Source organism: Euleptes europaea, chromosome 13, assembly GCF_029931775.1.
Source record: "Euleptes europaea isolate rEulEur1 chromosome 13, rEulEur1.hap1, whole genome shotgun sequence".
Taxonomy (NCBI): domain Eukaryota; kingdom Metazoa; phylum Chordata; class Lepidosauria; order Squamata; family Sphaerodactylidae; genus Euleptes; species Euleptes europaea.
In genome coordinates this window covers 4,139,107-4,165,049 of record NC_079324.1, presented here as the reverse complement: position 1 = coordinate 4,165,049, position 25,943 = coordinate 4,139,107, and the positions used below count along the sequence as shown (strand labels likewise).

The window sequence follows — 25,943 nt, the reverse complement described above, 5'->3', positions numbered from 1 at the left end:
CGGTAGAAATTGGCAAACCCCAGAAACTGCTGTAACTGTCGGCGCGTGGAGGGGGGTTCCCAATCCTTAACCGCCCGAACCTTGTCGGGGTCCATCTCCAAACCTTGGTGGGAGATGACATATCCTAAGAACGTTATGGAAGGTTGGTGAAATTCACACTTGGACACTTTAGCATACAGTTTATGGTCCCTAAGCCGCTGGAGTACCTCACGCACCAGACGGACATGTTCTTCCATAGTTTCCGAATAAATGAGAATGTCATCTAAGAACACTACCACCCCACGAAATAACAAATCATGTAACACATCATTAATCAATTGCATGAACACGCTGGGAGCCCCCGAAAGTCCGAACGGCATGACTAAGTATTCAAACATGCCAAAACAGCTGGAGAAGGCTGTCTTGGGTTCATCCCCCTCCTTGATACGGATGCGGTGGTAGGCTTCCACCAAATCCAATTTGGTGAAAATTCGGCCCTCCTTCAATTGTGCTAGCAGGTCTGGAATGAGAGGGAGGGGGTAAGCGTTAGACTGGGTGACAGCATTCAGCCTGCGAAAGTCAATGCACAGTCTCAAATCCCCTGTCTTCTTCTTGACGAAGAAGGCAGGGGCAGAATACGGGGCTTTAGACGGACGGATAAAACCCCGGGCTAAGTTAGTGTCCAGGTAGTCCCGTAGGACCGCTTTCTCATTAGGGCTCATGGGACAAACCTTTCCCTTGGACAGCTTGCCTTCCCCCACAATCTCAATGGCGCAGTCGGTTTCTCGGTGTGGGGGCAGTTCATCACATTCCCTCACATCGAATACATCCGCAAACTGTACATAGTCGGAGGGTAGCTGGGGTGGAGCGGTAACAGGCGCCGGGGAGCCCACCAACGCGGCGGCTGGGGTGCAGAACACTTGGTCCTTATCGTGTAGAAGGCAGGGGTCCTCGGGGAAAGTGAGCGTCCGCTTAACCCAGTCTATGGAGGGATTATGTCCCCGCAACCAATTCATCCCTAACACCACGGGGGCTACAATGGGGGCGATGGTAAAATAAAGTCTTTCCCAATGTTCCCCAACGGCCATGACCACTTCCGTGGTGCGGTGGGTAACCGGCCCTTTTTTAAAGTCACTACCGTCCATTTGTGAAAAACGGAGGGGGGTCGGGAGCCGTTTGCGCCCGACGCATAACTTCTTGGCTACTTCCTCACTCATTAAGGTCCGGGCGCACCCGGAGTCAACCAAGGCGGGAAACTCTAATCCCGGACCTCCTTTGGCTAGGGAAAGGTGGACTCGGATATACACATTTTCCTCTTGGGCGCTTACCATTGGGGGAGCTCCTTGCACAACAATCGGAACGGTCTGCTGAGGAGCCCCTCTTACAGCAGACCAACGGCTTTTTTTGCCGGCATCTCCCACTCTTCCTCCTCGCTGGACGAAGGAGATGGGGTAATTGTATTCCGTGACTCGGCGGAGTCAAAGGTGGCATTTGTAATCCGGGATCCCGATGGACCGGAGGAAGTGGACGCTTCCTCTTGGGTGCGCGCGTGCAGCGCCGAGGGCGCGCTCCGGCGACCGGGAGCACTACTCCGGCGTCGAGGTTGGCCCTCCGCTGGGGCTTTCTCTGGTTCGGACGGACGAGGCGGGGGAGGACGCCCGGTACGGGACGGGCATGTCGAGGCGAAGTGACCCTTGCCTCCGCATACCAAGCACACTCCCGCTTCGAAGCGCTTGCGGCGTTCAGCAGCCGAGGGGCCGCTGCCTCCCGGTGTTCGGGGATCTCTGGGCCCGCCTGGCTTGTCCCCTCGCCGCTGAAGATCGCGACCGGTGCGCAGCTTGGACAGATTCAGTAGTTGCTTACGATTTTCAATGTCTGCCGCATGGCGTACCCAACCCTCGACATCAGGGGGATTACCCTGCATGAAAGCCCAGTGTTGCAGGTCCGGATTCAGTCCCTCCCTGAAGCACTGTACCCGGGTGGCTTCACTCCAATCCAAGATTCTACTCGATAGGGACTGGAATTCGCTTGCATACTGCGCCACCGACTTAGTCCCTTGGCGCAGCTGCATCAAGTTGGCCTTAGCCCGCTCCCCCAGGTTCGGGTCCTCGAACCGGTTCCGGAGAGCAACCATAAACTCATCTAGACTCCTTAGTACAGGGGAGCGGAGTTCGTACTGCAGCACCATCCAGGCTGCCGCCTCGCCTTGCAAGAGGGAGGCCACGTACTGGACCCGGGACTCCTCGGAGGTGAAGGTCCGGCCCTGCTCACGCATGAAAATGTCCACTTGGACTAAAAAGAAAGTCAATTGATCCCCCGACCCATCGTACGTGATCTTCAGGTCACGGCGGGCCGGGGCGCTAGGAGGGACGGGAGGGGTTACCGGTGCCCCGTCTGGGGGGTTACCGGGGGGTGGCTGTACCTTCAGCGCGTCCAGAGCGGCTGCCATCTGGCCCATCACAGCCTGCATGGTATCCATGCGTGCCAGCATGGTCTGGCGCTCCTCTTGCCATTGCCTCCATTCCTCATCCATCAGGGCCTCCCTTCGAGCGAGGTCGCCTTCGAGTCCCGTGCCGGATAAGGCCAAGCGGCGGTGTTTCGCCTCGGTCCGTGAGAGCGACCAGTCCTTGGGGGAGTCCAGCCAGGAGTTGAAAGGGTTCTTGGGCTTCGTGCCCAAGTCCGGTCCCGGCTTAGGGACCACGGGTATCTTCCGTTTGGCTTCCTCCTCCTTGGGGTCTTGAAGCACCGGTGCCTCGCGCTTGTCCGGTGAACTGGGGGGTGTAGTGGGATCCTCCTCGCCTTGCATCGCTGTCCCGTCCGGTACAGGTGCAGAGCGAAAAAGGCAGGGACTTGTAACTTAATGTGAGAGTCCCAATCCCCTGTGCTACTTCGCCAAATCACTCGCTCAGACTTGGTGCAGAAACAAAGGATTTATTGAAGGCTTCAGAAGATATGAGCAGACACGGATTCAAAGTTACAAGTGAACTAGCTTATCGGGGTTACAGTATATATCTACTACAGGGCAAAAGGTTCACACTCCTGTTGTGAGAAACTGCAAGACAGATTGGTGCAATACAAAACATCAAACAGTCCCAAGGAGACAGTGAGGGCTATCAGCACTTCAAGGCCGGGCCCGGCCTGAGGGAGTGGAGGCAGGAAGCGCAGCAGGGGAGGGAGAGCTGGCACCTGGGCAAGATAGATGGGCCGTGAGACCCAGGAAGGCACGGGGAGGTGTGAACTGTTCTTTGCGAGTTCAAAGGGGAGGGAATGAGGAACCCGGAGAAGTCAGAAACACATGGCCCTCACACAGAGGCTGTTCCTTCCCTCACAATTCTTGACAATTCAAAATACATACTGAGTGCCAATTAATTTTCAAAACAAAATCATAAAAGCAAGAACTATTTGATTATGGTACTTATGAAATAAACTCTGTTTCCATATAAGTGTAACATAAAATTGATTCACTTAAAAAGGAAGAAAGCTTGCCCCTGGGAGGAGCAGCGCTTCCCAGGTGAGAGAGGAAGATTCATGAGACCATCAGGGCCTAGAGAGCCCATGTGTCTGTACTCCTAACACAAACATAAAAGCCATGAGGGAAAACAAAAATGAGAGGGGTTCGAGTGCCCTGATGCACTCCTACCTGATTTGTATCTGCTTATTTGTAGACAATTCAAAAACCTTTCCCCAAGTTCCTATTAAATAATCCCATTCTGTGGCTTCTGAGCTACAGTCTCAGGCAAAAAGCCACTCCTACAATTTTTACTTTCCCAAATATCTACTTCTCTATTAATATATGCAAAATGAAGCAAATGGAGTAGACATATTACTGAAATCATACTAAACATATTACTGAAGTCATGCTAAACATATTACTGAAAACATTACTAAACATATATTACTAAAAATATATTACTGCACAGTAATACACACCAAAAGTAAATAAAATTACATAACTTATACTTTATACTTAAACTATAATGCAAAATAAGCAGGTTAAAAGAGACTAAAGGATAAATAACTTTCCTGAAATTCATATCACACAAGAACTGTAGCAAGACTTTTATTAATCCATGGTACCTTAAGGATTAACAAAAAACCTGTTTAGAAAATTCTAGAATTTTTGGTTCTCATAGGTTATCCGGGCCGTGGTCTTGGTATTTTCTTTCCTGACGTTTCGCCAGCAGCTGTGGCCGGCATCTTCAGAGGAGTAACACTGAAGGACAGTGTCTCTTCAGTGTTACTCACTGTAATAAAGTCTTGAAAACATGTTAACCATCAACAATAACTTGAAATAAATTTAAAATGTTAGACCCATAGGGTATGGACTTTTTCCTTTTCCTGTATTCTCAAGGAGGTGGCACCTCTGTGACTGGAATTTTTGCAAGAGCCCAAAGGGCACATTGGGTGCTGGCTGCCAAAATTACCTGAGCCAGCTGAGCTTGTGCTTCCTATGTAGAAAACTGCCTTTTACCTATCATGTGATCTGTTGTCCTTGCTTCACTAAAAACTGAATGAGAAAGAGGGGCATAATTAATTTGAACATTTCCTTGTGCATCCTTCCCATATGTAATAGGACATTCCTCCAATAATTCTGCCAGCCCCTCAGCCTCCACCTTGCCATTATCTGTCACTCCTTCCACCATTTGTTCAAAGGCATTTTTGATCACAGGACCTAGAGAACTTGCATTTGTTTTTTCCTCTGGAGGAGGAGCTGAGCACTCAGGAGGAGTTACTACAAGTAACTGATACTGAGATGGAGGGGAGACAGTTGATAAGGTGAGGCGAGGACTGTCAGAGGGACCAAATTTCTCAATGGCATACCGACACAAATGCCAGAGCTACAGGGTATGAATGGGTGCTCTTGGCTCAGTGTGAAGAACCTTTCCTATTTTTCCCAATCTCCCAATCTTAGGGATCCTTGTTCAGGGTACCAAGGACACTGTTCCCCTATTTCTTGAACCAGCTGAGAAAGCTGTGAGCTGGAAATGCTCTGTCCTATCTTCTCTAAAAGATACCTCAATTCCTCCACATGTTTCTGCTGTAGAGCAGAGAGGGAGGAGCCCATAATTACCAGGGATTCTGTAAACAGAATGAAGGGTGCACCTCGAAGCCCGTGCCAGGCGAAGTAAGCGGGCTGGGATTCGGTCCCTGTTCCACGGGCGCCAGATGAAGGGAAGAGACAGACAATTCTGTATCTTGAATTCTTGGAGAATACTCTGCCTTTTCTCAGAGCACCCAAGGTTTTTATTAAGCGATATTACAATGGATAGCAAAGGTCAGGCAGTGATTACACAATGGAACTAAAACAAGGCATACAAAGATCAATGATTAATGGGATCAAAAGGAAAGAAAGACAATGACACATTCCATCTTAAAGTCAGCATCCTTAGAGCAAACATTTGGCTGTCTGGTACCTTAGAATGAGTGGATTAACCGAAGCTAATCCCTTTAAGGTTGCTACACTGAGGTGAGGAGGTCATCATACAGTTAGTGAACTTTAGACAGTATATAGCAAGAGATGAGACATATGAACTGTTATGATCTAATATTCTCAAAAGCAATCAGGGCCTGCCCAGCGATTGCCATATTACCCATAAGAGTTTTCTACACTGTGTGAAGAAATACTTCCTTTTGTCAGTTTTGAATCTCTCCCTCCAGCTTCAGCAGATGACTCCATGTTCTAGTCTCTCTCCATACCATGCATAATTTTATATCTATTCCTAGATATAATTTTTATATCTATTCCTAGACGCCTAGGAATGTTAACCGCAAATAGGAAATAGCTTTATGAGAATTCTCCCAGCACAGAAAGCCATAGGGAGGTATTTTCCCACTGCTCTGGGGGGCATTTTTTGAGGTAGAGGTCCCAAACTTTCAGGGTAGTTTGGGGGGCCCCTCCTTGCAAGAACCCCTGTGTTTGATGAGGATTGGGTCTGGGGGTCCGGAGTTATGGGGTCTGGAAGGGGGCAAGCCCCCTTCTCCATAAAAACCAATGTAAAACCTTTTGCATTGGTTTTAATGGAGAAGGGGGCTTGCCCCCTTCCAGACCCCATAACTCTGGACCCCCTGACCAAATCCTCACCAAACTCAGGGGTTCTTGCAAGGAGGGTCCCCCCAAGCTACCCTGGAAGTTTGGGATCCCCACCTCAAAAAATGTCTCCCCCGAGCTGCGGAAAGCCCCAAAAGGGCTTTAAATTGCCAAATTTGTCTGGGAATGCTGAATTTCCTGCCGAATTCGGCATGCCCGAACGGGGGGGGGGGCGCGTCGGAATTCGGCTGAATCCGAACCAAGCCAAAAAATTTTTTTTCAACAGCCCTGCTGATTCCTCTTTTGCCCACTAGTAAAGGGAGTCACTTCCGGTTTTGTCTAGCATTTGCAGTCGCGGCTGGTTTGTGGTTTGTGCATTCGTAAGGGATGTTGTGTTGTGATGTGTGCAGCTCAAAGACCTAGGTGTGCACATGTGCCTGCATATTCACCACTGTTTTTGTATATCTTGCCAATGTTGTCAAACAGCCGGTGTAGGTTTGGTTGTATTTGGGGGTTCCGTACTGAATACTAGCCAACATGGTGTAGTGGTTCAGAGCGGCAAAATATAATTTGGAGAACTGGGTTTGATTCTTCACTCCTCCACATGAGCGGCGGACTCTAATCTGGTGAACCGGTTTGGTGTCCCCACTCCTCCACATGAAGCCTGCTGGTTGACCTTGGGCCAGTCACAGTTCTCTCCGAACTCTCTCGGCCCCACCAAACCTCACAAGGTACCTGTTGTGTGTGTTGGGGGGAGGGAAGGCGATTGTAAGCTGCTTTGAGACTCCTTACTGAGAAAAGCGGGTTATAAAAACCAATTCCTTTTTCTTCTAAAGAGTCACTATACAAGTTGCCAGAGTAGACCGGCACCTGGGAAGCTTGGAGGGAGGGAACTGAGGGTCAGAGCCCGATTTTGCTTTAAAATCCACTGGGCAAGTCTCAGGACTGTGGTCGTCTCTCACGAAACCTACCCAAATGGTGGCTGTGAGGTGAAAAACCGTCTTTTTGAGCAGCACAAAGGATTGGTGGGTATAATTCTCCTAACTAGGATTTTAAATTGTGGGGTTTTAGGTGTTTTTTTAAAATATAGTTGTTTTGTTTACATTGTAAGCCACCTTGAGTTCTGCAAGGATGGTAGGTGCCTAATAATTTTTTTAAGTAATTTTTATTTTTAAAAGCACAGCTGCCGTGTAGCTCACCTTTCTGACAAGTGAGGAGGGTGCACATTTGTCAAGTACAAAAAAGTCTCATAAGCAGAGGTTGGCTTGTTGATCTTTTTGGAACACCCATGCTCTACTCAGAAACGTCAGAAATAATATCAGTAATGATGATTGACTTTCCCTGCTGAACAGTCTGGGGTTTTTCATGCACACAGGAGTGTCTTCTGGTTGGACATGAACTCCTCTTAAAAAAAAAGAAAGAAAGAAAGAAAAGACAAAAAACCCCTGCAACTGCTCTTAACTGCTTTTTGTCCTGACTACAGGAAAGGAAAAAGAAATTTGAGAAGGACGGTGAGAAGTTTTACTCTGTGTTAGACCGCCACTTGAATTTATCTTCAAAGAAAAAGGAAGCCCAGCTACAAGAAGTAAGTGTAGAGCTTTTTGTTTATCCCTGGAGTTGAGCGTAACGACTGTAAAGACTGAGAGCCTGACTGCGAAAGGTGCTAGACTAGGTCAAGGCAGCCCAGCCCTTTGGGTGAGAGCATTTCAGCAGATACGAACTATTGGAGGGATGCAGCCAGCTCCCTCATGGAGGGCCAGTTGATCCGCAACTCAGTAGTGGAGCCTGTCCTTTGCATGACGGAGGCCCCTGGTTCAGTCCTTGTCCTCGCTTGCCAAGAGCCCTTGGGATGCAAGGCTGGGAAAGGATGTTACCAGAATCCCTAGAACAGCCCCCTCCCCCATCTTCTTGACCATGTGGGCACTTTTGGGATTTTGAGTGATGGTAGTGGGCACCACCAGAAAATGACCTCCTCAGGGGCAGAGCTAAGTGCAAAATGAAGTTCCGAGCCAAACACCCTCCTCCAAAAGAGGTGGGTGCTTCTGAAAGTCAGGATGGGCTTTTTGCTTTGAAGGAAAGGATCTGTTTCCAAAGGAAAAGGATGGTTTGTTTGCCTCGTGGTCACAGGCAGAGGTTTCTTAGCTCGATGACAAGAGAAACTTACCCTCTTACCTCCAAAGAAAAGAACACATCCTGACTTTCAGAAGTGTATGGCCAAAATGCAGTTGTGACACAACTATCAAAGAAAAGCCCAGTGTCCTGGTGGTAGGAAGTGACCAGTGACCTTCTTGGGGCCTTGGATGTTGTCCCCAGCAGTCAAAGCGAGTTCCTAGGCCAGTGATGGCGAACCTTTTAGAGACCGAGTGCCCAAACTGCAACCCAAAACCCACTTATTTATCGCCAAGTGCCAATACGGCAATTTAACCTGAATACTGAGATTTTAGTTTGGAAAAAACAACTCATACAGTCACATATTTTGCGTTAAAAGAAAAACACAATAACAGAGCTTTCAATGATACAAACTTTTTATTGAAAGGTAAAAGTTTGCATTTGGCATGCATCTCTCCAGGACTCGTCCTCTGCTCAGCCACCGGACATTATTGTACATAAGTAAACAATTATACTGTGCCTGAACCTCCTCAAGAAGTGCTTGAAACTGTCGACAATTCAGAGCACGAGCCATGATGTAATTCACCATTTTTGTGACATCTTTGAGGACATCGTCAATTTTTTTGAACAATTAATGTGATTTTTGCTGTTGTGTGCATGCTGATAATTTGTCTACCCTTGGCTCATACTTTGTAAGTTTGAGAGCAACACATGCAGCACTCAGGTTAGCCTGTTTCTGGTGTCAGATTTGATATAATTCAAAGCTGAAAACAGCTGCTCACAAGCATAAGATGATCCAAACAAAGTCAGGAAAGCAATCCCAAGTGCTTTCATTGACTTAAAATTATTTGGCAGAGAATTCCACACTTTAAGGATTTCATTTTCAGAACTAACTGTGCTGTCCTTTGGCATCCGTTCTATCTTCTCAAGTGTTTCACGCAGGTCATAGAATTTATTTTTCCAGATAGAGCTTTCTTGAAATTCTGTTAGCTCCATTTCCAGATTTTCTAAAATTAACCAGTGTAGGCAGGAAAGATCAAGTTCTTCAAATTTGGCTTTATCTGGAGAAGTAAGAAAACACAGGGTTGTCTCCATCTTACAGAACTGTAAAAATCTGTTACTAAAGTTCAGCTTTGCAGCTGCTACAATGCTACAGTGAGGGAAAGAAGTATTTGATCCCTTGCTGAATTTGCCCGTTTGCCCTCTGACGAAGAAATGACCAGTCCATAATTTTAATGGTAGGTCTATTGTAGCTGTGAGAGACGGAATAACAACAGGAAAAACCCCAGAAACCCAGAAGACAAAAGTCAGAGATTGATGTGCATTATAATGAGTGAAATAAGTATTTGATCCCTTTGCAAAAGATGACTTTGTACTTGGTGGCAAAACCCTTGTTGGCAATTACAGAAGTCAGACGTTTCTTGTAGGTGGCCACCAGGTTTGCACACATCTCAGGAGGTATTTTGTCCCACTCCTCTTTGCAGATCCCCTCCAAGTCAGTAAGATTTCGAGGCTGATGTGTAGCTACTAGAACCTTCGTCTCCCTCCACAGATTTTCGATGGGATTAATGTCTGGAAACTGGCTAGGCCACTCCAGGACCTTAATGTGCTTCTTCTTGAGCCACTCCTTTGTTGCCTTGGCCGTGTGTTTTGGGTCATTGTCATGCTGGAATACCCATCCTCGACCCATTTTCAATGCCCTGGCTGAGGGAAGGAGGTGCTCACCCAAGATTTGACGATACACGGTCCCGTCCATCATCCCTTCGATGCGGTGAAGGTGTCCTGGTCCCCTTAGCAGAAAAACACCCGCAAAGCCTAATATGTCCCCCTCCATGTTTGATGGTGGGGATGGTGTTCTTGGGGTCATAGGCAGCATTCCTCCTCCTCCAAACACGGTGAGTTGAGTTGATGCCAAAGAGCTCGATTTTGGTCTCATCTGACCACAACACTTTCACCCAGTTCTCCTCTGGGTCATTCAGGTGTGCATTGGCAAACTGCAGACGGGCCTGTACATGTGCTGTCTTGAGCAAGGGGACCTTGCGGGCTCTGCAACATCTCAGTCCTTCACGGCGTAGTGTGTTACCAACTGTTTTCATGGTGACTATGGTCCCAGCTGCCCTGAGATCATTGACAAGTTCCCCCCATGTAGTTCTGGGCTGCTTCATCACCGTTCTCATGATCATTGCAACTCCACGAGATGAGATCTTGCATGGAGCCCCAGACCGAGGGAGGTTGACAGTTAGGGTTAGGGTTGGGTTGTCACCTTCTCACCAAGCTGCTTGGCAATAGTCTTGTAGCCCAGTCCAGCCGTGCAGGTCTACAATCTTGTCCCTGACATCCTTGGACAGCTCTTTGGTCTTGATCATGGTGGCTAGTTTGGAATCTGATGGATTGATTGCTTCTATCGACAGCAGAACCCTAACCCTAACCCTAATCTGGCTGGTTGATAGGGGATCAAATACTTATTTTACTCATTATAATGCACATCAATCTCTGACTTTTGTCTTCTGGGTTTCTGGGGTTTTTCCTGTTGTTATTCTGTCTCTCACAGCTACAATAAACCTACCATTAAAATTATGGACTGGTAATTTCTTCGTCAGAGGGCAAATGGGCAAATTTAGCAGGGGATCAAATACTTCTTTCCCTCACTGTAGAAAATTCCTTGTAGATTTCATGATGGCTTGTAGGATTGTCTGCAAATGTTGTAGAATTTTCTAAATGCTTTTTTAGATGGGCGGGGCCCCAGACAAACTGAAGACGGGCGGGGCCCCCGACAAACAGCTGAGCTGCAGCCGCAACTCAGCTGAGAGAGAGGGAGGGACTTGCCCCGGGTGCAAGGAGAGGGAGGGTTCCAGCGCAGGCTTGGGGAGCACAGGCTTGGGGAGAAGGAGCACCGCACCACGGCAACACGGCACAGCCCTAGGCAGACGCAATGGGTCTGCACGTGCCCACAGAGAGGGCTCGGCGTGCCGGCTGCGACACGCGTGCCATAGGTCTGCCAACACGGTCTTAGGCCTTCCATTGGCAGGTGATATGGCACTCCTTGGCACCATACTGGCAACTGCTGCCTGAGGTGAGCCAATGGCCCAGGGCAGCTTTATGTGCTCATGTGTCAGGGGGCTTCTTGTTCGCTCCTTTTGAGAGCTCTTCCTGTTTTCCAAGGAGCAGCATTTCTGTTTGCTAGCCATAATGGATATTCTGAAACCAAGATATAATTTGGACAGGAAATATGGCTAATGTAATTCAGCTCTTGGGGGAGAAAGCCAGATGCATGCTGGGTTATTTTCCAGTTTTGAAAGGAACAATAGCTCTTAGCAGCTCATGAGTATGTGGCTGCCATAAATCAGTGTGTTCCATAACACTCCTCTTTCTCTCTAACTTAGGCTGACCTACAGGTGGATAAAGAACAGCATGTTTTCTTTGAATCTTCCCTGGAATATGTGTACCAAATCCAAGAAGTGCAGGAAAGCAAGAAGTTCTGTATTGTGGAGCCTGTAAGCATGCTTTCTTTTGGTCTGTCTTTCCAAATTCCCCTCCCCCCAGATGGCATTTGGATTTTAAAAGCTGCTTTGTGTGCTGTGATTTCCATCTGTTTAATCTCTTTGGAAGGGGAAAGAGAGAAATTTTTAGGTGGTAACATCAGAAGGGCATCATTTCTCCTTCTCCAATCAGTGCTCCAGGCACAGATTGCCCAGTCTGTGCACATGTGCCCCCACACGGATGTTGCTGTGTGCCCACATTCGCAATACAATTATTCTCCATGTAGGAAGTTTTAACACATTCAGTAGCCCTGGAATGGGAAAGCCACATAGAGTTAATTTTCCTCCGCCCATATGCCAATGTCTTGGCTTCGTTGCTGTTCTCCCAGAGAGCTCAGCATTTCTGATTATTATTGCAGCACACAAAACTTGCAAAGAGCCCCTCCCTTTTCTCTTTCACTGAAATAAGTGTTTCATGTCCAGTGAATGTTTTGCCACCAGTAGCGCGCTGCAGGACATTCATCAACAGCCTTGGGCACTAATATTTTTTTGCAATTAGGTAAGATAAATAAGATTCAGGACTATACAAAAGTAGTAGAAACAGAACCAGGAGGCCTTGTTTTCAGGCCTGCAGTCTCATGAACAGCGGAAGCTCTGGCTGTCTGCTGCTTCTGGCAGATGGATCTTGATACCGTCACTGGCACGGCATGGGCAGGAAACGTGACTGGTGCATCGTCTGAAGTCCGTAAAAGCTAACAGAAGTGAAGTTTCCACTGAATTTCATCTGAAGTGAGTTTGGAGATTCCTCTTTGGACAAAACATCAGAGAGACTGTCAAACAGGTTTCAACAAGGCCCACCCCCTTCCGTCAGCACATTCTTATCTTCTCTGGAGGCAACCTGTCTGTTCTGCCACACCCACCTCTCCATCTCTGTGGCATCCTCTGGGCTTGGGGTGGGCTGAGAGATGTACCTCTCCAAGATTTATATGGTATGAAGAGAAAACAGGGCCCCACCACGTCCATGTCCGTTGCATTTGTAAATCTAACTGCTGCCTTTAACTCAGGCAATTGACTGTGGGCGAAATCAGTTGGCACAAACATGAAAAACACTTCTTGTTCCTGTTACAGGAATGTCATTCTGATCTTTTGGAAATTTTACAGCTCGAAAGGAGGATTTTTGATAGATCCATCTGTGAAAGCCATCCCACCGCTCCTTTATGGTATAGAGATCTGGGGCTGGGATGAATTTTTGATCATGACCCTGGGACCTATTCCATCTCAGTTGTCCCATTTAGATTCTGGAGAAAGCAAATCTTTCTATCAGTCTGCTTTTAAGGCAGAGCATTTTGCTACTGCATTTGGATGCCACTTCAACAATATTCTTTGCCGTTAATCCATAGTGAATGATTCTTGGGGTGTCCCCTTGCCTGGTTTCAGTATATGAGACTGGATTTTTAAGATTGATGCTACATTGGACAGAAATGCAATCTCTTGCTTTAGATTTTCTCCTTGGTTCAAACAGTTTAAAAGGGACCACGGTAGAGCCCAAAACCACTGCCCAAAGCCACCTGCTCGCTTCCCCCTTGTCTTAGGTAAAGGCATGGCCTATTTGGTCATCATCCTGATGTTACACAAACTGAAATGGAATTTGATTTGAAGCTGTGTGAATGTGGAAAGCTTTTGCCATGATTTGAGAGGTCTGATTTTGCTGGTACATAGTGTTGAGAGTATCTGACTGTTGTTTCTGGCACAGGTGCTGGCTTTTCTTCACAGCCTCTTTACCTACAACAACCTGACGGTTGAGCTGACACAAGATTTCCTTCCATACAAGCAGCAGCTTCAGCTCAGCTTGCAGAATGTAAGTTTCCTTGCAGTTTCCTTGCAGCTTTAGAGACTTCTTAGTCTTTTCCTTCTGTTTCTGCTGTAGGAGGGTTCATGAGTGAGAGAACTCAGGCGGTATTTATAATTCCCATCACCAATTTTTTGGTGATTATATTGTGTTTTCCAGGATTGACCGAGATTTTTGCTGTAAATTTCTTAAGTTGTTGTAGGGCTCAGAATCCTGTTTTTGCTGGAGGGCAGTTGGCTGTTTTCCCTCTCTCCGCCCAGCAGTCCCCACCCATCTGACCAGTGCCCTTCCTACACTGTGGGGTTTATTGTCCTGCCACAGTTACTTCTTATAATGTAACAGTTTCCTTTGTTTGGCAGCTGCAGGAATAGCGGTTATTATAACGTGCTGTCCTTGGCACACCTGGGCAACAACTCTGAAGGGTTTGAGGAACTGAAGTAGCTGTGATACCTCAGTGTAATTCTCTGTTCAGAGGTCACATCCCCCTGATGCTGGAGTTAACAGGCTGGCAAGTCCTGCAAATGTTGCAGAGGTACCTGCTCAGCCTCTGTGGGAAACCAAATGCTGGGAGACGCAGAACTTGGGCCGGGCCCATCAGTGCAGCTCTTTTGCTTTTAAATCGATGCATGTGCCCAAACTCGCCAGTGGAACATTTGTGTTTGCTGCTTGTGTGCCAATACAAATTCAGGCTTTCCCTGTTCCCCAACAGACAAGGAATCATTTCACCAGTACACGTGAAGGGCTAGAAGACCTCAAGAAGAGGATGAAAGAAGCTCCCTTGACCTGCAAACTACCTGGGCAGCCGACTATAGAAGGCTATCTGTATACTCAAGAAAAATGTGAGGGGCTTTGGGTGTTTCTAGAGCTTCCATAAAGAACAGCAGTGTATGAGGAGAACAGGAGCCTCCCTAGCCAGTTCCCCTCTCCTCTGTAGCTTGGGTTTTTGTAGCTGCTGGAGACGGATAGCCGGCAGTCCACATTTTAAGTGTTAGACTAGAACAGGGGAGGCCTGCATTCAAATCCCTGTTCAGTCTGGGGGGCCTGGGCCAAACACTGCCTCTCAACTCGGCCTTGCTTGACTGTTGTGTCAGGATAAAATTTTGGGGAAGCCATGTCTGCTGAACTGACATCCTTGGAGGACAGGTGGGGTACAAATGTAATAGATCCAAAGCTGTGTCATGATTGTTTGAGCCCCTCGTTCCTCACTGAGTACCGAAAGTAAGCCCGAGTCTACAGTGCTTGGCTGGTGAAAGTGTGGGTGCTTCGCCGCCCTCTCTGGGTTGAAATTAGACTGTAAGGACCAGGGAATATATGAGCAGGCGCCGTGAGAAGCCATATGCTGTACAGGGATGTAGAAGGAAAACAAACATTGACCCCTCATGAGATCTTGCATTATTTCCTTTCTGCTTGTTGTAGGGGCTCTGGGCATCTCGTGGGTGAAGCATTATTGCCAGTATGAAAAGGAACACAGGACATTAAGAATGACACCCATGGAGCAGAAGCCCGGGTCGAAGCAAGTAAGCGTCTTCCTTCCTCTGAGCTCTGCCAGCCCAGGGTTGTGGTGGGGGCTGTTCTAGGTCCAGACAAAACATGCACCTTTGCCTGCTTCTTTGCCCCAGTTGCATAGACTGATCCTGGCCCCCGTCTGAGGCTTTAAAATGATAATCTTTACTGTTCTTGTTTGTTTAAATGTTGGCTTTGAATTCTTTTCTCCTCAGGGTACCTTACAATTTGTGCTGAAATCCTGTGTGAGGCGGAAGACAGACTCCATAGACAAAAGATTTTGCTTTGATATTGAGACAATGGAAAGGTGAGTTGTCCTGCTACGTGTGGCACTGAGGCGGTTCTGAATTCTCTGGGACTCTCTCCTGGGCAGGAACATGAGCATGGGAAGGGGGGGGGTGTTGCCTGATGCATTATCTGAAGATTTTAAAAGATAATAGAAGCAGACGTTCCCAAAGAATTTCACCCGAAGAGCAATTTTGAGGTGAATTTGGACGTTCCTGTTCGGATAAAGCATCACAGGAATTGTTAGGGAAGCTAAAAGAGTTCTAACAAGACTGGTCCTCTTCCAGCAGTGCATCTTCTCTACAGAAAACATGGATGTCCATCTATCAAGTACACTTTTAGCCCACCCTTCTGCCAAGGGGCTCAGGATGGCATTTGTGGTTGGCCTCCATTTTATGCTCCCAACAACCTTGTGAGGCAGAGAGAGAGAGAGAGAGAGAGAGAGAGAGAGAGAGAGAGAGAGACTGGCCCAAAGTCTCCCAGTGAACCTGGTTCTCTCAGGTCCTAGTTTGACACTGAATTTTGCCTGAAGAGAAACTTCGAGGTAAAAGTTGAGATTCGTGCCCCATGGAAACAGATGAAGAAATTTTGAGGGATAATGCTGGATTGTGACATGGCTGGGGTTGTCCACACATCTGTAATTACAAATGTATATTAAGTGGGTTTTAGATTGGCCTAGAACACCTGTAAGATACAGCTAGGCCACCTTACTTTGTTTTGCTATCAGTAGGGATGGGGCCGCGTTGCTGCCTCTTAAATCAGTGGTGGGGGCTGGTCAAGCTGCCTCAGCTGGTATAAGAAGAAAATGGCTAGCCCTCTGCCCTTCCTGTCCAGTCAGGACATGGTTCTGTGTCTGCATACTCAAGGCTTTGCAAAGAGGGTACCTGGAATCCTCAGCCTGGGCCTTCTGGTGGCTCTACTTGCCTTTCTTTGGTTTATTTCTTAAGGCGAAGAAAAATAAACTGTAATTCCAGCTTCATTTTGGTCTCCTTTTGTTGACTCTCATGCAGGCCTGGGACTATCACCATGCAAGCTCTTTCAGAAGCAAACAGACGTCTCTGGATGGAGGCCATGGATGGCAAAGAGCCGGTGGGTGCTCTAAATTTGGGCACAAGGGGCCCGGGCCATTTTCAGGTCTCGGTGACACGGGGGGAGCATTGCCTTTGAAGTGCTGTCCTGTGCCAGCTATTCACAAAGAGATTGGTTGGTATTAGTAAAGGCTCATCCAAAAGAACTATAAACATGGTTTAAAACACAGCTATGAGACTATACATTTTCCAAATGGCTGACTGCTGTGCCAGTTCTGGAAAGCAGTTCTGTTTCAGTTGTTTACTGGAATTGACCCCAATTCTGTGTGTGAATGCCAGAAAGTCCGGCTGGTTGATACGGCCATGACTTTTCCCTCTGCCTGGCAGCCCTGCTCTTCTGATGCCCCTTTGGTTCCTGTTTATGCATATTTTGCACCTGCACCTTCCAGTGCTTGGCTGGGTTCCTTCTTTCCGTAAAATCTTAGTACTTGATGGTGTCTTTTCCTTGCAATTTCCTCAGTGCTGCATACAATATGGGAAAAGGGTTGTCAGGAGTTGCAACATACTGTTAAAACATTTTAAAAAATATTAAGCATCTGTTGAAAAATATTTGGTCTCTATCAGCATTTCTGATACTACAAACTCTTGCTTTGTAGAATAATAGCAAACGTGTTCCATTTTAATTTTTTTTTTAAAATGTGAAGGCCTGTCCAAGGTGAGGAAATTCTGCATGGAAGGTGCAGGATTGGCTATTCGTGGTTTGTCTCTTGAAGCCGCTAAGGAATGCCAGCAAGGTGAAGAACATCTGCATTTCAGGCCCATATATAAAAACTGTGTGTATGGTAATGGTAATGGTATGCTGACACTAACCTATATTTCTTCATAGAATGATAAATTAATTTATTGATTTCATTCCATTCTTGTTGAGACTTAAGGCACACAGCACAATTAAAATCAATACAAGTGTAATACCTTAACAACAGTGGATTAAAACTGGATTGCAAGGATTAGAGACCGATGCACTAAAACATTATACTATATACAATTAAACAGTGAACACTGCCTAAAATTTCACGGCTGTTTCGCATCTAAGAACATAAGAAAGGCCATGCTGGATCAGGCCAAGGCCCATCAAGTCCAGCAGTCTGTTTACACAGTGGCCAACCAGGTGCCTCTAGGAAGCCCACAAACAAGATGACTGCAGCAGCACCATCCTGCCTGTGTTCCACAGCACCTAATATATTCAGCACGCTCCTCTGATCCTGGAGATAATAGGTATACATCATGACAATTATCCATTTTGACAAGTAGCCATTGATAGCCCCGTCCTCCATAAGAACATGTCCACTCCCCTCTTAAAGCCTTCCAAGTTGGCAGCCATCACCACATCCTGGGGCAGGGAGTTCCACAATTTAACTATGTGTTGTGTGAAGAAATACTTTATCATTTTTGAATCTCTCACCCTCCAACTTCAGCAGATGACCCTGCGTTCTAGTATTATGAGAGAGGGAGAAAAGCTTCTCCCTATCCACTCTCTCAAAACCATGCATAATTTTATAGACCTCTAACACGTCTCCCCTCAGCTGCCTTCTTTCCAAGCTAAACAGCCCTAAGCTTTTTAACCGCTCCTCATAGGGCAGTTGCTCTAGTCCCCTAATCAATTTGGTTGCTCTTTTCTGCACCTTCTTAAGCTCTATAATATCCTTTTTTAGGTGTGGTGATCAGAACTGTCACAGTATTCCAAGTGTGGTCTCACCATAGATTTGTACAAGGGCAGTATGATATCAGCTGTTTTAGTTTCTATTCCTCGTCTAATTATGGCGAGCATGGAATTTGTCTTTTTTGACATCAGCCGCTCACTGGGTTGACATCTTCATCAAGTGATCCACTACCATCCCAAGATCCCTTTCTTGGTCTGTCGCTGCCAGCACAGATCCCATCAGTGTATATGTGAAGTTGGGATTTTTTGCCCCAATATGCATCACTTTACACTTGCTCACATTGAATCTCATTTGCCATTTTAATGCCCATTCTTCCACTTTGCAGATATCCTTTTGGAGCTCTTCGCAGTCCGATTTTGTTTTAACCACACTAAATAATTTCATGTCATCTGTAAACTTGGCTACTTCACTGTTCACCCCCAACTCCGGGTCATTGATGAACAGGTTGAAAAGCACCGGTCCCAAACTGCTTAGCTTCTGAGATCTGACGGGCGCGGACCCCACTGCTCACATCCCGCCATTGTGAGAACTGACCATTGATTCTTAATCTCTGCTTCCTATTTTTCAGCCAGCTCTCAACACATAAGAGGACTTGTCCTCTTATCCCATGACTATGAAGTTTGCTTAGCAGTCTTTGGTGGGGGACTTTGTCAAAAGACATTTGGAAATCCATATACACAATGTCCACAGGCTCATTCCTGTCCACATGCTTATTCTCACTTTCAAAAAACTCTAATAGGTTAGTGAGACAGGACCTACCTTTACAGAAGCCATGTTGGGTTTTGCTCAGCAGACCTTGCCCTTTTATATGCTTGACAATTCTATATTTAATAATGCTTTCCATCAATTTACCCAGAACAGACGTTAAGCTAACTAGCCTGTAATTTCCTAGGTCCCCCCCTGGAACCTTTTTTATAAATGGGTGTTACATTGGCCATTCTCCAGTCATCTGGTACAGAGGCTGATCTAAGGGACATGTTACATATCTTTGTTAGGAGTTCAGCAATTTCCCATTTGAGTTCTTGAAGAACTCTAGGATGAATACCGTCTGGTCCCTGTGACTTGTTAGTTTGTAGTTTGTCTAGATGTTCTAGGACTTCCTGCCTTGTTACCACTATTTGCCCCAGTTCACATCAACAGTGAAATCAATTGAGAAGAATTCATTTAGTTTCTCAGCAATCGCTTTATTCTCCCTTAGTGTTCCTTTACTCTAATTGTCATCCACTTCCCTAGCTGGTTTCCTGCTACTAATGTACTTAAAGAATTTCTTATTGTCGAAGGCTTTCACGGTCAGAGTTCATCGGTTCTTGTAGGCTATTCGGGCTGTGTGACCGTGGTCTTGGTATTTTCTTTCCTGACGTTTCGCCAGCAGCTGTAGCAGGCATCTTCAGAGGAGTAACACTGAAGGACAGTGTCTCTGAAACAATTTCTTATTGTTTGTTTTAATGTGTTTAGCGATATGCCCCTCAAAATCTTTTTTTGCATCTCTAATTGTTTGCTTGCATTTCCTTAGTACCAGTTTGTGTTTGCTTTTGTTTGCCTCGTTTGGGCAATCCTTCCAGTCTCTGAAGGAAGCCTTTTTTTCGTTAATTGCTTCCTTCACCTTACTCATTAACCATGGTGGTGACCTCTTGGATTTATTGCCACCTTTCCTGTCCTGCGGTATACAATCTAGCTGAGCCTCTAGTAATGTGGACTTGTGCCTTTTCCAGAGATTTAACCCTCCTAACTGTTCTTTTCAACTTCCTCTTTACCAGGTTTCTCATTTTAGAGAAGTTCCCTCATTTAAAGTCAAAGGTAATTGTGTGAGATTTCCCAGTCACTTTCCCACTTACATATAAATTAAATTTGATGCCATTGTGGTCACTATTGCCAACTGGCTCAACTACATCCACATCCTGCACTAAGTCGCTGGCAGCACCACAGAGTATTACGTCCAGGATCTCCTCCCCTCTGGTAGGGTCTATGACCAACTGTTCGAGGGCACAGTCATTGAGGATGTCTAAAAATTTTTATCTCTTTGGCTTGACTGGAGCATACATTTATCCAGTCAATACGAGGGTAGTTAGTCTCCTATTATTACTGCTTCATTACATTTACATGCTTCCCTAATTTCATTCTCCATCTCAAGACCACACTGGATAGACCCCCGACCCCTGCTGGCTTTCTATCTTCATAATTGGTATTTATTTATTTATTTATTTATTTAATTATTTTATTATTCTTTGGTGTTTTAACCCTGGAAAGGAAAGCAACCTGCCCTTTATGCCCTGTTCTCTTAATGTACCAAATAAGAACCGAGTGCCAAAGCTTCCTTGCCCTGCTGATAACTGCTGCTAATTCACACAGATACTTAAATTACTCGGTATTCCCACTGGGTGCAGAGAATTACTCTGCCTTGATAACAAGATTTTTTACCCACCCTATAGGGTCCCCAGTCATGATCCCCAGGATAAGAGCCACAGGGCAAGAGCCCCTGTGCTCTCGCCCTTCAGCTCACACCTCTGGCAAGGAGGAGCCATTGCAATTTAAATGCTCACAGCCCCCCCACACACAAGCTCCACCCAGCACCAATAATTCTGTGTTATACATTCTGTAGAATGATAAAAGTCTGGGAGATTTCCTCACTTCTCCAGGTAGGCAATTCCACCAGGTGACTGTTAAAGAAACTAGTTGGTATAACTTTGTGCTATAATTTATGAGGACACTGGAAATTAACAGCATTTCTTATTGCCTTCTGTTTTTATTTACCACTTAGCTTTGCTTTGTTTCCCCTTTTTTCTTTAGATCTACCACAGTCCCATCACAAAGCAGGAGGAAAGTAAGTTGCTTTTCTCTTAAAAAATATTTCACCTGAAGGAATCTGCTTGCTGTGCATCATTTTCAAGTACTGACTGTTGCTGCTCTCTGCTGGATTTATTGTGAATTGCAACTGCTTGCCTAGACCCTACATTCATTTTTTTTAAAAAAATGTGAGGAGGGACAGGTAACAGTTCAAGCAGGACCGCCGTGGACCCCTGTGAGCCCCTGGACCAAGGCCCTTTATGCACGGGTTGTTTCCGTCGCCATCAAGCCCTGAGTACTTTGGGGCTTTGTTTTTACTCTGCATGTGTTTTCCGACCTTTAGAAGTAACCTTGCTCTCCCCTCGCGTTTTCCCCATGTTTTGTGGATTCTGTTTGACCCCGTTTAATGTCTGCCTCAATCCCAAATCGCTGGTCCTGTGCACATTTGCCAATTTGGGGTTTGGGAGTTGGACTAGATGACCCTGGTGGTCCCTTCCAACTCTATGATTCTATTCTAACCCAACCATTCCCTGAAAAGCAAGTCACACGGCTTTCCCACCTCCAAGGCCAGCGTGTTGCATTTTTACCTTCCATGGTGACATCCCAGAGGTGTTCAGGTGTTGCTGTGTGTGGACAGGCTTCTTCCATGCATGACTAACATGGCCAGCGTGCTGCTCCATTATTGGGGGATGTTGGCAGTGTCTCCAACGTGATTAGTGATGATGCGATCCTCTCTGTTTCCTAAAGGTATGTCTAATGCGACCTGGCCCTTTTCACTACTGATTTAACTTTAACTTTCAATATTTTGAACTTCATCAGCATGAACAAATTTGCACTCTTGGAGTTTCTTACATGTGGAATTTTTTTTAAAAAATGTGGCTTCCTATAAAATTCATGGCCCTGACCTGTATGGCCCCAGGCTAATCTGATCTCTTCAGCCCTGATTAATATTTGGATGGGAGACCACTAAGGAAGTCCAGGGTCATGACGTGAAGGCAGGCAATGCCAAACCACCTCTGAATGTCTCTTGCCTTGAAATCCCTACAGGGTTGCCTTTAGTCGGCTGCGATTTGACGGCACTTTACACACACATAAAATTCATGACTGGTTGGAGGCAAAATTAAACTACCCAAGGAGATGGGGTTTTGAATCCTCTTATTCCATACAAGACCACAAGCAAACATGCTTTTGATAGGAGAGCTCCTGAGAAAAGAAGCCCAGCATCTCTCCCAGCCCCTCAATTAGGAAGCTACAGGCTGTTAAATTGTTGCTTGCTTGATACCTTTCACTCTCCAGAATTTGCCTACAGTGCAGTCTAGTAGGTCCTCATTAGGTTAATCTAATCATCAGGGTCTGAGGGCCACAAAATACAAGAACTACAGAGTAAGATGTAAAGAAAAGCACAAAGGCTGTTCACCACAGCAGAAACTGACTACTATTCTAGTTTTACTAAGCTACCCAACACTGGAAATGGTTGCAAAATTCAGCTTTTAGCAACTGGACATTAGCATCTATCGTGACTAAAGATAGTCCCTCAGGAGCAGGGTAGAGATTGTGTCAAACTTCTTGATTAATTCTATTTCATTAGTTTCACACTGGAGTCTCCCTTTGAAGTTTTTGTTGTTGTTGAAGGATAGTGACTTTCAGGTCTTCCTCTGGTTTCTGAGTAGTGTTATTTTTAATTTCAGATTTGTGTCCATTTATTCTTCTGCATAAGATTTAACCCCTGCCTGTATTGTATAAAAGGACTACCCTTTGACCCAGCTGATTTGTTTTCCCCCCATAAACTCATATATAAATGTCTGCCTAGTGAGGACCATACTGCATTGCATCTGAAGAAGTGGAAGTTCATGAAAGCTTATACTAGAATAATATCTTGTTGCTCTTTAAGATGCTACTGGATTGCTGTTGACATTTCTAAAAGAAGATATCCCTACCCTTAAGGCAAACCTGGAAGTTGTTGCCTTGTGTGAATGCCAGGAACTACTGATGTTGGCATGAATCTTGCTGTTCGGCTGGATCCTTAGAAGTGTAACATCAGCACGGCTCAGGTGGCATCTCACAATCTCCCGGCAGAGAAAGTTAAGGGGAAAACATACCTTTAGGGAATAAGGAGAATCATTCCACTTCTCTTCTGAGGTTAGGGCATCTTGAAGCTGTGGGTGTTTACCGATGCTCTCCGGGGAGGCAGGACCAAATCTTATTGGCTGTCTCCTCTAGGCGGGAAACAGCTTTGGTGGCTCTTGATCTTAATGAGGAGATTGACTCTGCGGAGGAGCCTCAGCCCAAATTAAAGAGGGGAGTTAAAAAGTGCTTCCCAAGGACTCAGACTCAAAATAACCTAGTCCCTTTTCCTGAGTTTTTCCAAAAGGCTGTAAAATCTGAGTGGGAGAATCCTACATCTAATAGGCAGTTTCCAGCTAATTTGCATAAGCTCTATAAGCTTGCTCCTCATGCCATGGAACTTTTAAAAGTTCCAGTGGTAGAAGCCCCAGTAGTAGACGTTCAGAACCCTAGTCTAGTTTCTGAGGACGGGGCTGGTTCCATCAGAGATCATCTAGACAAGAAAGCTGAGTTCCTTACCCGTAAGGCACATGAGGCTGCAGCACTCTCCATCCAGGCTAGTGCCACCACCTCTATTTTTGCCAGGGCATCCACCATGTGGATGAGGAAACCTGTTCAATTAATTCCTCAGGAGAACCGCAGAGTGGTCATTGGGTTGGATAGAGTCTTCGAGGCAATTTCCCTTATGGCTGACGCATCTTTGGATGCGATGTCATTTTCCGCCAGATCCATAGCCTCCATCTCCGCTGTCAGGAGAGCTTTGTGGCTTAGGCCGTGGCAGTCGGACTTCCGTTCTAAGGCGATTCTAATGGCCTACCCTCTTCAAGGACGTCGGCTGTTCGGGGAAAAATTGGATAACATATTAATAGAAACCAGGGATAAAAAGAAGGCTCTTCCCAGACAAGTTAGGAAGGACAACAGAGGTCCATCTTATCCTTCCTTTCGTCCCTATAGGCCAGCCCCCAGATATCAATCCGAATACAGAAGGGGCTCATGGTCTAACAGGGGCTCCTTTCGCAGAGGGGGAAAGTTCCAAAAGCAGAGTCAGTTTAGGTCTGACAAGGGAGATAAGTTCTCCAAAACCAACACCCAGTGACACCATACCACTACAGGTGGGGGGGAGGCTACAGCATTTTCTACCCAGATGGTTAGCCTCAAACCCAGACAGATGGGTACTAAAGATCATTTCAACCGGGTACCTTATAGAATTCTTCAGGAACCCCTCAGATCGGTTTATCCAATCACCATTGGCTCTAAAAAGGGAAAAATATGTAAGGACCATGAGAGCCATACAACACCTCTACACCATAAAGGCCATAGAACAGGTACCACCGGAGGAGGTCGGTCGGGGAGTATATTCAATTTTTTTCACAGTCCCGAAACGCAACGGGGACTGGAGGGCTATTTTAAATCTAAAATACATCAACAGACGAGTAGCCCCAAAACATTTCCGCATGGAAACTCTCCGATCTACAGTGGAGTCCCTTACACCGGACACATACATGACCTCTCTCGACCTCACAGAGGCATATTTACATATTCCAATAGACCCAACTCACAGGAAATTTCTTCGTTTTGCACATGCAGGCCATCACTATCAATTCAGAGCCCTCCCCTTTGGGTTGACCTGTGCTCCACGAATTTTTACCAAAGTCTTAGTCACAGTCATAGCCACGCTGAGACAAGAGGGAGTCCAGGTACACCCGTACCTGGACGACATCCTCATTTGTGCCCACTCTTACAACCAGTCTCTTCAACACACACACAGAGTCATTCAGGTTCTGGAGGAACACGGTTATTTGGTGAACAGACTCAAAAGCTCTTTGACTCCATCCAAGATGATGTTACACTTGGGGGTAATCATAAATTCATCCACAAACACCACAAACATCCTTGTCACAGGAAAGAAGGGAGAAAATTTCCAAGTTAGCCAGGATCACCGCACGCACCAAATCGGCCCGCCTCATGCTCCTGGCGAAGTTGATGGGGTTAATGGTATCCTGTATAGGAATAGTACCGTGGGCACGTTTCCACTCCAGACCCCTGCAGTGGCTATTACGACCATATCAAGGCGACATAACTCACAAGATAGACAGACCGATCCTGTTATCGCAAAAGGTGAAACTCAGCTTAGCCTGGTGGCACAGCCCTGCCAACCTCGGACACTCCACTCAATATTTTCACGAGGAACCAACCCAGTTTTTCACGGACGCAAGTCTGGAGGGGTGGGGTGCCACATTGGAGAACCAGACAGCTCAAGGGCGTTGGTCCTGCCAGGACAAAAGATCTCATATCAACTTACTGGAGATCAGAGCAGTCAAGCTGGCGTTGTATCACTTCCAGTCAAAACTAGTCGACCGTCATATTCTTATAAGAACGGACAATGTGGCCACGAAGGCCCATTTAAACAAACAAGGGGGATCAAAGTCTTCGACCCTCCACAAGGAAACGGAACAGATTTTCCTTTGGGCTCAGAACAACGTCAAGTCCATCAGAGCAGAACATATAAAGGGAACATTAAATGTACAAGCAGACTGGTTGAGCCGCCAGACCTTGGACGAGGGCGAGTGGTCTCTCTCGCAGGAGACCTTCCAGATCATCTGCCTCAAATTCGGAACTCCAGTGTTGGATTTGTTCGCGTCAGCAACAAATGCCAAGCTCCCGAGATTCGGGTCCAGGTTCTTCCATCCAAAAGCGGAAGTGATAGACTCCCTCCTGAGCCCTTGGCCCAAGGGATTGCTGTATGCATTCCCACCGTGCTATCCATACAGTAACCATGGAGAATTCCTCAGGAACGGGCTTCGTTACAACAAGGACCTGTCTTTCACCAAGACCCCCTATGGTTTTGTTTAACCGTGTGGAACTTGAACGGGAACGCTTTTTGAAGTGCGGTTACTCATCTAGAGTTGTAGATACCATCATTGAAGCTAGAAGACCGATGACTAGGCGCATATACAACACCTCTTGGAAGGCCTTTGTGCGGTGGTGCCAGAGAAAAAAGGTGGATCCACTCGCTCCCGACGTTGGACAGCTCTTGGATTTTCTGCAGGATGGGGTACAGATGCGGCTCTCTGCAGCCACCCTAAGACGACAAATCGCTGCTATTTCAACCGT

The 25,943-nt window shown here is 46.4% G+C and overlaps 1 protein-coding gene across 1 annotated transcript in view; it reads left to right on the top strand.

The window, feature by feature from the left end:
* Positions 1-25,943, top strand: part of OPHN1 (oligophrenin 1) — a 184,109-nt gene that overhangs the window by 71,275 nt on the left and 86,891 nt on the right. Inside the window, exons 5-12 of the mRNA XM_056859175.1 lie at positions 7,491-7,592; positions 11,500-11,610; positions 13,349-13,453; positions 14,154-14,283; positions 14,861-14,961; positions 15,163-15,254; positions 16,243-16,321; positions 20,769-20,802. Of these exons, the coding sequence (XP_056715153.1) occupies positions 7,491-7,592; positions 11,500-11,610; positions 13,349-13,453; positions 14,154-14,283; positions 14,861-14,961; positions 15,163-15,254; positions 16,243-16,321; positions 20,769-20,802 (754 nt within the window). The remainder of the gene's footprint in view (positions 1-7,490; positions 7,593-11,499; positions 11,611-13,348; positions 13,454-14,153; positions 14,284-14,860; positions 14,962-15,162; positions 15,255-16,242; positions 16,322-20,768; positions 20,803-25,943) is intronic.